Source organism: Aythya ferina (genome assembly GCF_964211825.1).
Source record: "Aythya ferina genome assembly, chromosome: 25".
Classification (NCBI taxonomy): domain Eukaryota; kingdom Metazoa; phylum Chordata; class Aves; order Anseriformes; family Anatidae; genus Aythya; species Aythya ferina.
The window spans coordinates 4,004,450-4,015,705 of NC_140323.1; the positions used below are offsets into that span (position 1 = coordinate 4,004,450).

General features: G+C 61.0%; 1 protein-coding gene across 3 annotated transcripts in view; it reads right to left on the reverse strand.

The window, feature by feature from the left end:
* The window catches only part of PLEKHA6 (pleckstrin homology domain containing A6), a 46,447-nt gene extending 41,968 nt beyond the window's left edge, over positions 1-4,479 (reverse strand). The window contains exons 1-3 of one of the 3 annotated variants that reach the window (XM_084497574.1): positions 4,331-4,479; positions 3,847-3,923; positions 3,430-3,487 (exon numbers count right to left, since the gene is read on the reverse strand). In XM_084497574.1, the coding sequence (XP_084353700.1) occupies positions 3,430-3,487; positions 3,847-3,923; positions 4,331-4,413 (218 nt within the window). In that variant the 5' untranslated portion in view covers positions 4,414-4,479. Of the gene's footprint in view, positions 1-1,395; positions 1,533-3,429; positions 3,488-3,846; positions 3,924-4,330 lie in introns of those variants that run through there. The other 2 variants (XM_084497581.1, XM_084497584.1) reach the window with 2 other exon arrangements.
* Positions 4,480-11,256: the final 6,777 nt, after the last annotated feature.

An 11,256-nucleotide genomic window follows, 5' to 3' on the forward strand; every position in this document is an offset into this window, starting at 1 on the left:
GGAGGGACTGGTGCAGCTGGGAGGGGAGCAGGAGCAAGCCCTCCTGGAGAGCGGGGTGCCCAGCTGCTGCCCTGCACGTGGCCCCGGGGTGCAAAGCAGGGCGCAAAGGGCGATGCCAACCCCCTGCGCACGAGGAATTGGGAGAAACCGAGGGATGGATGCTGCAGAGCAGCACGCAGCGCCTGCCAACAGCCCCCCTGCTGGAGGGACCTCACCCTGAGCGAGTGCCACCGCCCCACTGCCCTCGGTGCCTGCCCCGGGGGGGGTCCACACACCCCGTCCCCACTGTGGCATGGATCAAATCACGCACAGGAGCCTCCTGCCCCATGGCACAACCCCACGGCACAGGCTCAGAGGGGGACAGGGACCCTGCAAAGAGGTGCCGGGGGGGCTGCGCCTCCCCCTAGCACCCTGGCGAGGTTTGGGGGGGGTGCCAGGGGGTGGCCAGCCCCAGCCCTTCCAGTGGCGCTGGGCTCAGAGGCGAGCAGAGCCGGGTTTAACAGACTCGTGGCTCGTTTCAGACGCACCATCATGTGATGCCAGGAGCAGGGCGAGCTCCTCCAGACCTGGCAGCAGCACCACAAAGCTGCGACCGACTGCTGGGGCACCCGCGCCGTCCCCGGCACCGCCAGACACCTAAAATGCACCGGGGGGCACCCAGCAAGCGCGGCACCCGCCTGCTGCCCGCCGCCGGGGGGGCTCCTGCTAACAAGGGGGCAGCAAAAGGGAGCTGAGAAGCCCAGGGAAGCTCTTGGGTGCCCGGGGAGCACCAGGAGATGGCTCCGGCTCCATCGATTTTATCCCATCCTGGCTGCCACCACGGCAAAGCGCCCGGCCGAGCCGTGGGACCGACCCCAGCACCCAGGGCTGGGGGGGGGAACGCAGCAGTCTGGGCCCCCAGCCGTGAGCAATGGGGCTTTCGGGTGCAGAGACCCCCCCAAAAAAAATCCCACATCTCTCCCAAAGCCCCTGCGCCGGGTCCAAGCCTGGGGGACCCCAAGGTGCAGCCACGGGGGGGCTGGGGACACAGCAGACGCACAGCAGGCAAACGCGCCACGGGGAGGGCTGAGGGGGGGTCTCCACGTCTCACCAAAATCCCAGCGGGGGGGGCGGGTGAAACCATGCACGGGGACCCTGTCCCCCAGCCCCTCCAAGAGCCAGGAGGTGCCAGCCCCTCTGGCGCACCCGGTGCTGGCCGTGGGGCACCATCGGGGCACCCCTGGGGGGCTGCGACCCCCCCGGCTACAGCACAGATCCCCTTATAGAGACCCCCCCACCCCACCCCATAGCACACATCCCGATGGGGGAAGGATGCTCAGCCACCCCCCACCCCCCCAGACCCCCCTGGGGAGGAAGAGGAGGGGGAGGAAGGGCTCCGCGCCGGGGGGCACTCACCGTGCGGGGTGGGCAGCGGCCGGGACCCCCCCCGTCTGCTGGCACCTAGGGGGGGCTCAGCATCCCTCCCGCTCAGCCCCAGCCCGAGCTGGAGCCGCAGCCCGAGCGGGAGCCAGAGCAGGAGCTGGGCATGCTCGGGGGCCGCCGAGCAGCACGTGATGCCGGGCTGGCACCCAGCAAAGCGGGGGGGCTCGCTCGGACCCCCCCGCAGCCACCGCACCGCTCCCCCCGGCATCACCCAGGGGGGCTGCACCGCGCCGGGACATCACCCCGATGGGGGCCTGGGCCCTGCTGGCACCCCCCCACCCTGTGTCACTTGGGGAAGGAGGTGGGGGGGGCACACCGGGACCCCCCCACGGTGCAGGACCTGGCTCCCCATGAGGGTGGGGGGGCAGCTGGGGCCCTGTCCCCTCTGCATCCCTGATTTGGGATTTGGGGTGGGGTTGGGCAGGAGCACCCCCAGGTTGCGCACCCCGCGGAGAGCACCCTGGGGAGGGGGGTGCCCAGAGGATGGGCAGCAAAAAAGCAGCCACGGGGGGGTCCCATGGGGCACAAACCCCCCCCCCCCATGGCCCCAAGCCCCGCTCAGCCCCCCAGCCTCCAGCTGGGCTGGCGTGGGGAGGGAGGGGGCCCTCCAGAAAGGAAAACCCCAGGGCTGCCCTCGATCCTATAATCCCACCAGGAATTAGGGGCTGGGGGGGGGGGTTCACTGGCTGCCCTGCATCCTGCATCTCCCCCTCCCAAGCTCAGAGACCCCACTCGGTGCCTGCGAGTCCCCCCCCTCCTCCTCCCTGGTCCCTGTCCCCAGGCACCCCCGGCTCACTGCGGGGGTCCCGCAGCCCGCAGCCATCCCCAGGAGCCATCAAAGGAAGCACGGGAGCAAAGGGGGCTTTTGTGGGACCCCCCCGGAGTGGTGCAGGGCACCGCAACCCGGGCTGTTTGTCCCCTACCCCCCCCCGCGCAGGGACCGCAGCCGCCCGGCGCTGCTCTGCCCGTCCCCAGCCCCGGCGCAGCCCAAGGGCGCAGACACAGCGGGGCCTTTTCTCCTCCTGGCACCATCCGGGCAGCGAGCCGGGGTGCAAAAGGGCCCTTTTGTAACCTCCTGGGTGCTCCTGGAAAAGGCAGGAGCCGGCGCAGCCCGGCCAGGGGGGAGCCTTTGGGGTCGCAGCCCCCCTCCTGCAGCCACGGTGCCGCCGTGCGTGGCGAGGCAGGGCCACGAGCAGCACGTGGGCAGCGTGGAGCGGGCTCTGAGCCAGATCCTGGAGCTCATCCCCAGTGAGCACGGCCAGCTCGGGACCACCGAGCCCCCCTCTGCAGGGGCAGCATCCTGGAGGACCCCCCCTTTTTCTTTGGGGACCCTCCCCGAGGGCAGAGGCAGTGCCCGGCACAGGGCAGGGGGCTGCCTGGCTCGCCCCCCGTGTCCCCGAGCTCCCCAAGCTCTCAGCAGAGACATTTGCATCCCAAATGGGAGCGTGGTGCGCACGGAGCAGGTCCTGCTGCCTGCGCCCAGAGCCCTCGGGTGGCTGCTGCGGCGAGGGGAGCGCCAGGGGAGATGTCTGAATTTGGCAGAGGGGAAACCTCCGTCTGCGGGGGTACGGGCGCTGCAGCACCGCCACCTCCGAGACAGAAAGTCGAGAAGAAAAGGCTCTCAGCAGCCACAACTTTGTGTTTTTTGTTTTTTGTTTTTTTTTTTCCAGCTGCTGGTACCCGTGGGACTGCCACAGCCACGGGCACCACCCCCATCTCCCATCTCACGCAGCAGCACAGACCCCAGCCCCATCCTCCAGCAAGAGATATCCCCAAACCTTCCCAAACCACACGCCGTGGCTCTCCACGTGGATTAAACCAGCCCGTGCTGCTCTGGCAGGCGTTTTGCTACGGTCTAGGGAAGAGCAGGAGGAGCAGCACCCCAAAGGCTGCAGGACAAACCCCGCACCCTGCTCGGGGCAGAGGCAGGTGGGGAGCAGCGTCCTCCGAGGCTGTAAAAACAGCACAGAGGGGACCGAGTGGCCACCCCCGTCCCCTGTCACTTACTTGATGAAGTAGAAGCCCCCGTGCAGCGTGGTGTCCACCTCCCAGCCTCGGGGCAGCCCTGGAAGGACACAGGAGAAGAGGTGGTCAGCCTTCCTCGCCCCCACCTGCACAAGAGGGGAGTGTTGGGTCCCTCTCCCACCAGCGACGGGTTTTGGAGGCTTCAAGGAGTCCTGCTGCAGAAGGGGGCTCTTAAGACCCCCCGGGGAACACCTCTCCAACCCCGCTGCAGGGGTTACGGGGGCTCGTGCATCCCCAAGAGATGCGGCATCGCCTCGCGCCTCATTTGAAGTCTCCCCCCAAAACCCAGCCCTGCTCTCCCAGCTGCTCGGGGGGCTCCAAGGCGCTTCTGGAGCTTTTCATCACACGTCCCAAGAGAGGGTGGGGGGCACGCAGGGGGAGCCGGGGCCCGTCCCTTACCGGCGCAGGAGAAGTGCCCGCTCTGGATGGAGTAACCCGTGCTGGGGTGCACCCAGCTCGTGGACTTGGTCTCGTCGCTGTGAAAGACAAAGTGGGGGGCAGTGAGCACCCCGGGGGGCTCGGGGAAGGCCCTTTGGCAGGGCGGGGGCTTGGCAACACAAGAAACTTTTTTTTTTTTTTTTCCAGCCAAAGGAAAGGAAAAGAGCAGATTTTAGGGAAATTGGGGAGCGGCATCCACCAGGCAACAGCCGGGACAGCAGCGAGCCCCGAGAAGGGAGAAACGGGGAGCAAGCTGAGATGACCACGAGTGATAGGAAAGCACCTGGGCACCGAGCCTTGCAGCGGGCAGGACCCCTTGCTCCCAGCCTGGATTAAGCCCCCCGGCCCCTGCAGCCCCCCAAAACCGCGTGCCAAGCCGGGAGCGCAGCCCCCGCCCCCAGCCCTGTCCCCGTGGCACCCCCGGTCCCACCAGGCAGTCCCGTACTTGATGAAGAAGATGCGCCCGTCCCCGCAGACGCCGTAGGTCCACTTTCCCGGCAGGTCCAGCCACTCGATGTCATCGGCCATGGGGGCTGGCAGGCACGGGGCAGCCCCGTCCTCCGCTCCCCACACGGCTCGGGGAGCGCGAGCCAGCTCCCGGTCCCCAACCCTCCTCCTCCTCCTCCTCCTCCAGCAAACACTTGCTCAGCTCAGCCCTTCCACCCCGGGCTCTGTTTGCTGCAAATAACCAAGGAGGGAAGAAGGAAAAGAAAAGAAAAAAAAAAAAAAAAGGGGAAAGAAAACCAAACCCATCAAGTTAACCCCCTCGGAGCCAGGCTGCCACCTCGCCCGCCAGCCGGGGTTCAGAGGGCACCTGGGCGGCAGCGGCGCAGGCTCTGCGGGGCTAGCCCATCGCAGCTTCCTCCCCTGCCTACTCAGTGTAATTACCGTCAATTAACTCCGGGTGAGTAATTATGGAGTTGTTCCTTCCCTCTCCTGTTCGTCTTAAACAATGTCAAATTCTTCTCGCCGTCTGATCTCGCAGCCAAGCAGAGGCAGTATGTAGGGCACCCTGATGATTATCTGCAGCGCTCGCGGAGCTGCCCAGTGGGTATTTTCTCTCTGCCTGTTCTTAGCCATCAATTAAACGTCTTTCAAGGGGAAAGGTGGGGTCTGGGAGGCACCTGGGCTGGGTGACTGTGAAGGAAGCAATTGCCCTCGTGCCTCAGCGGCGCCTTGTCCGAGTTTCTCATGGCACAAGGAGGAAGGAAGGCGCTCGCTCGGGAGGGGACCGAGAGGAAAAGGCAGGAGCCGGTCCCCGAAGGGGATTCTTCTGCTGAGCTTAAGCACAGCCCTCACTTCAGAGCTGTTCCCTGCCAGGATTTGGGAAACCACTTCACCCAAAGCCTTGGGAAGGATTTTCATGTAATTCTTTGAATACCTGGGTGAGAAAAACGCGCCCGGCGAGCCCACCGGGAGAGCAACGGGACCACGGCACGGCAGGGGATGCTGCCCCCGTCCCCAGCATTGTTTCACCGGGACAGGCTCCATTTCACGGGAGAAACACCGGGGTGCAAAGCACCACGACAGCTACACGCTGCCTTGTTGCAGGATTGGGCTTCTTGCCCGAATTGGGGCTGAGCCCCGGGGATAGCGTTGTGCCGCGCCCGCCCCCGTAGCCCACGGCCACGCGAGCGAGGTCGGGGCGTCACCGCCCTTATCACGGCCCCATCGGCCGCCCCGGCCCCGCAGAGCCCACGGGGCAGCTCCACGGGCTCTGGCACCACGATGTGCCCTGAGATCAGCAGGGGTCAAAACGTGGCCCCGGGGGAGCCAAAATGCAGCTGGGGTTTTGTGCTGGCTCGGTGCGCTGCTGCGTCACCGCAGGGCAGCCCGGCCCCTGGGACCACGCTGCCACGTGAAATTGTTAAACTGTTCCCATCATGGTTTTTGTTTTTGTTTTGTTTTTTATTACAGGGGAAGCCATCGTCAGCCCTGTGCTGGGAGATGGCCCAAGCTGGCTCAAGGCAGGAACAGTTCCACGAGGTCAAAACGCGGCGAGAGGTCGGTCCCTAAACTGCCCTAATCCCATCCCAGCTCTTGGGGAGGCTCTGGGGATGACGAGGGCGCTCCTGAAAGCAAAGCTCCCTCCCAGCCAGCCCGTCCCAGCGGCCACTTGCCGCAGTTTCGTTGACTCAGAGGAGCCTCCGACCTGACTCACAGGGGATTAGTGCTCGGCGCAGTCGTTGCAGTGGCCTGCAGCCCCCAGCAGCTCCGCGCACGGCTCCTGCCACTGCTGCAGAGCCACCGAGGCTGCCCGGAGCTCTCTCCATCGCAGTTTCAGGACCGAGAGCTTCCAAAGCCGGTGCCCACTCATTTCTACAGTCAGGGAACAGAAACGTGAGCAGCAGCAGACCCAAAGAGGCTTGCTCTGCAGCTGTGGGGCTAAGAGCTTTTAGGACACGGTGCTTAACACCAAGCCCAGGGTGAAATCCCCCCCCCTGATTACTGCAATCACCCTCGCACACCCCTCAAGGGGATGCGTGGCCAGGGTCCCTGCTAGCTAAGCTCAAAGATCCTCAAAGATTTCCTTCCTTCTCCATAACCCCCAGGGAGGGATGCGTTTCCCTGGCCACGGGTACCACCAGGGTCCCCCTTGTTTATTTTGGGGTCGTTTGGGGCAGTTGTGGGCTCGTCCCAGCAGGACTGCTGTAGGAAATCAGAAGCTAGAAGCGAGCAGGAGCTGCTCGAGCCCAGGGGTGAGCGCCGTGAGGCTGCTGGAGGGCTGTGCCGGACCTTCAGCCAAGAATCCCGAGCAGCTCCCGGCTCTGTTCTGCCAGGTAAATAAATCAGCTTTTATTGTTTTCCACAGGAGAACTTTTCCCCATTTCGTTATAACTTAATCCAATGGAAATTCAAAGGGGAAATACCAGCAGGGCTTGTTGTTTTCATTTGGTTTTAAACCCTTTTAAAAGCGCCTCGTTCGTTACCGCACGGGTTAGGAGCAAGCAGACGCACACCGAGGTTTTCTTTGGGAAAAATGCTCATTTCTTATGTTTCCAGAGGTCCCCCCCAGAGCCAGGCACCGCCACCTCTGCCCCGTGCACCACATCCATCCTTCAGCAGGGAATTCCCAGTCTCCTGCGGGACCATCCCAAGAGCCAAATCCCACATTCACCACCTCCGTAGCCCCGCACACCAGTGCCCAAAGGGATTTGCACCGGGACCAGGCCTATGGAGGAGATGGGGACGAGAGCCCTGTGGATTTCCTTGCTGCAGCATCAGTCCTCTGCAGGAGACAGCCCTGAAAAGCCCAGGAGCTCTGGGTGAGCTTTGGGGTGATGCTGCTTTGGGTGCAAGGACCTCGCTTGCCCATCCCTGGGGAGCAGCCACCAGCGGACACCTTCTGCTACGTGCCGGGCACCGAGCCTTCTCTTCAAGCCCCGGTGGCAGGGATGATGGGGAGAACAAAAGCAAAAGGGAAGCAAAGCACGCGGAAAAGGGCCGTGCTGGGTGAGCAATGAGGTGACACCGGCACCGCCAGGGCTTAATTGTTGCTTCAGAGGCCGTCTGGCGTGAGCTGCGGTCTGACACCCAGCTCCACGCTCGCTGAGGGTGACTTGCCCTCGTGGGGGAAGATAAATGAAGGCTGGGGAAGTTTCCTGCGTGGAGCCCTCGCAAGTCAGAGGCGAGGAATGCCGCGAAGCCGGGCGGTTCTGCGAAGAAAGGGCTGGCTCAGGAAGGGCTGGTGGCACCGGTGGCTTGTGGCACCACGCTCACCTTCGCGCCCTGCCCTGCCGAGAGGTGAGGCGGTGGGTGAGAGCCGAGGGCGGCGTGCCGGGGCTGCGGGTGCTGCGGTACGGTTCTGGCACCACCTCCTGGACAGGAGCTTTTCTCCAGCTCCTTCCAGAAACGCAGCCGCAGCAGCGCAGGGCAGCAGCGCTGCCGGAGCTGCGAGCGCTGCTCCCTCCCCAGCTCACCCACGCCGCAGCCTTGGCCAAGGAACCGCTGCAGCCCATCCCCTGGATCCTCATCTGCCCTCTCCCAGCGCCTCATTACATGGTGCTCAGCTAATTGCTTCAAGATTGTGCAGAGCCAGGCTTAGGACACGGGCACCATCTCGCCAGAGCCACCTCGCCGTGCGCCCATGAGCTCTTGTGCTCTTGGTGCTCCCAGCTGCCGCGGGGAGGCCAGGAACCCCCTCAAGCAGGAGGGAGCAGCGGAGCAGAGAGGCTAATGGCTTCGTGCTCCTTCTGCCTGGCTGCAAAGTGCTCCTGATTTGATCAACGGGCCGGCAAACGCCGTTGCTGGGAGCGCTCCTGGGTGCAGCTCGGCGGGTCCTGCCCGGCTGGCGTGACGGAGCCCAGACGGTGAGATTGCAAGCAGATGTTTAACAGCCTCTTGCAGCCACTCTGAGTGAAACATTTAACATCGGGCACGGCAAGCAGCAGCTCCCAGACCTACCCCAGGCCCTCCGAGCTGGTGTAAGGCTTGTTGCCGCAGCTCCCACCAGCCCGCACTGGAGGAGGCATGGAAAGGGGCCAGCGAAACACCCCCAGCTCTGAAAGTGAAACCTCTTTAATCTGCTCGTGCTTCCCCCTCGCCAGAAGCCTCAACCTCAGATCTGGTCTGAATTATCTTGGCTGAAACGCAACCCGAAGCAGCGAGCTTAAAACAAGCAGCCTGGTGCGTGCCCAGGGAGGGGGAAAGGTGCTGAACGCAGCCGCGCTGAGCCCCCTGCCGTGGCTTTGTCCCTTCCTGGGACCTGGTCCCAGCTGCTCTCGGCCGAAGGCTGCTCCCTGCATGCAAAAAGCTTCGAGGCTGGAGCTGGTTTCTGCCCGAGGAGGTGCCAGGGGGAAGCAAGCTGGCCAGCACTGCCCGCAGGGTGCAGACAAGCTCACGCGGGGCCACCCCACAGCTGGGCCGGGGTGATTTTAAACACACTTATCCTATTCCACAAACCTCCCCAGACACACGGAGCATCAAAGTCCTCTTTTCCTCCTGCTGCTGCTGCGTATGCATCGGCTATTTTTCATGGCAGCTCCCTTCTCTGAAGGCAGGCTTTGGGATTCAGCTTAAAATAGTGCCACCCGGAGCTGTTCAGACTGCAAAACAGCAGGAACTGGTCCTCAACGGCTTTGTTTTAGAGCTGGGGAGCCAGCACAAAACCCAGTTTGCATCTTGAAGCAGGAAGCCGTGCTGATAAAAACCTCCTTTCTTATTCTTTCTGACCCCAAAGCTTCCCATCCAGCCTGTCAGAGCAGAGCTGCCTACACCGAGCAGCACATTTCTACATCGGTTTGTGTCTTTTTTTTTTTTCCTTTTGCTAAAAGCAGCACCTACCGATCGAAAGGAGAAAAAGGGAAGACGTGTCCAACATCTAGCAAAGCGCTGCGTGCCACCCTGAGAGCAGGCAGGGAAAGCAGCACGTGTGCGATGTGCTTGTACAGCTGGAAGGGCGACACAAAGCAGCAAATGTTTTTATTGCTCCCAGGCTGGAGCAGGAGCAGCAGGGGCAGATGGATGCCTGCTCCTAATGGCCTCTAATACCTCAAACCCACGAGACTAACGCACGTTTTTCACAGGATGTTTTGCCCACACCATACAGAGACCAGACCCTGGGTTGTATCGGAGGCACAGTCCATCAGCTCGTGGCCGTGCAGCTGAGGAGAGCTGGGCTTTCCCTGGCATCGCAGTCACAGCGTGATTCACAACCCCTCCGCGGTCCTCATCCTGCCTCTAAGTTTCGGAAGAAACCTGCTTTTGTGGGACCCAACCAGCTCTGCAGCTGTATTAATTTGCAAATGACATTTCGGTGGATGCAGTCACTGCCGACTACCAAAATAGCAGCTTATTTACTCCCCGCGTGCTTTGCTGACAAACAAGTTCTCAAGTCCCACGGAGCAGATACAGCTCCCAGAGCAAGAGCAGCTCCACGCTAACGCAGATGAATTGTCAGCTAAACTCCAAGTGCAGACTTCAGCGCTGATAAAGAAACCCCAGCAGGATTTCTGCGTTCCAGATGGCATCTTGATGCACTGCCAGATCCACGGAAGCCTTCATTTAGCACACTAACTGCATTTCTTTAAGCCATCACGCCGAATAAAAGGAAATTACAATGCTCATTTAAGGCAGATTTTAGAGCCAGCAGAACAGGTGAACGCGACTTTAGCAAACTGCTGCAGCTCCCAGTAATTACGTAGGTTTGCTCATTATATTCAACGAGCGAGTGTGGGATTCCTGAGGACTCCGTGCAGCTCCCAAAATGTTTTTCCTTGTTTAGCTCAGCAGTTTTGTACCCCGATGCTGTTCCAGAAATAAATACAGGGCTGGGGTGATTCTAGAGGTGCCTGCAAAAGATGCAGCGTGGTGAAAGATGGTTTGTGCTGCAAAACAGAACCCACAGCACCTCTTGTGTTATTCCAGAAGTAGCTCTAAGCTGCACTTTTCCTCAAGGCATAAACGAAGCAGGCAGCAAGTTGGGAGTTCTCACCCTAAAACACTGCTTGAAAGAGGTGTGACCAACCCCGGGCCCTTCAACTCATTCCAGACATTCCCGTGCCGTGAGGAGCGCAGCCACCAGGACGTCACCAGGAGGATGTTCATCAGCAGTGGCTCCGGCCAAAATCCTCCCACCCAGCCTGATCAGCGTCACGTCCCAGGAAGTTTTTCTTTCTCGTGGTGAAAATGCCCACTTATCCCAACCAATTCCCTGGCCTAAAAGCGTGGAGTGACAGATCCTGGTTTACACGAAGTGAGGTCCTTCTTTAAAAGCAGCTATGGCAGGTAACGCCACCTTCCTACACTCTCACCTATCCTGAGCTCCTCAAAATCGTTTTATTCTCAGTTCATTGCAACACAAGGGAGTAAATGATTCACTGTGCGAACGTCCAACACCAGGCAGCAAAACACAGAAGTGTTTGGGCTCTTCTAATTAAAGAAGGATCAGGTGTTCGGCACCCTCAGGTCACTTCTGCTCACAAGGTGACACCTCGGATTTATTTCAGTGCAGAAACTTGGAAGTGCTTCAGGAAAAAAAAAAAAAAAAGGAAAAACCTTCAAAACCATGCAGTAATCATGGTTGAACAGTTGTGCTAACCAGTAAGGAAAGCAAATCTATGGTATTTGTTGTCACTTGGAGCAATAAAACGTTACCATCCTCGCTTACACCAAGCCAAGACCCAACGTGAATCACGAGGAATTGCACATTTTGGGTCAGTTTCGAAGCTCCAGCAGTACAGGAGCCCTTACACTTATACAGTTACTGGTTCAGACCTTACAGCCTGCTCCCAAATTACCACCACCTCTGTAACACCAATTCTGACGAAGCATTTAACGTTCTCAAAGCGAAATATACAGGCACGAGTTGGGCTTTGGCACAGTTTCACAACATCTCCCATCAGCTCCTTCAAATAAAAGCACAGCGCAGCG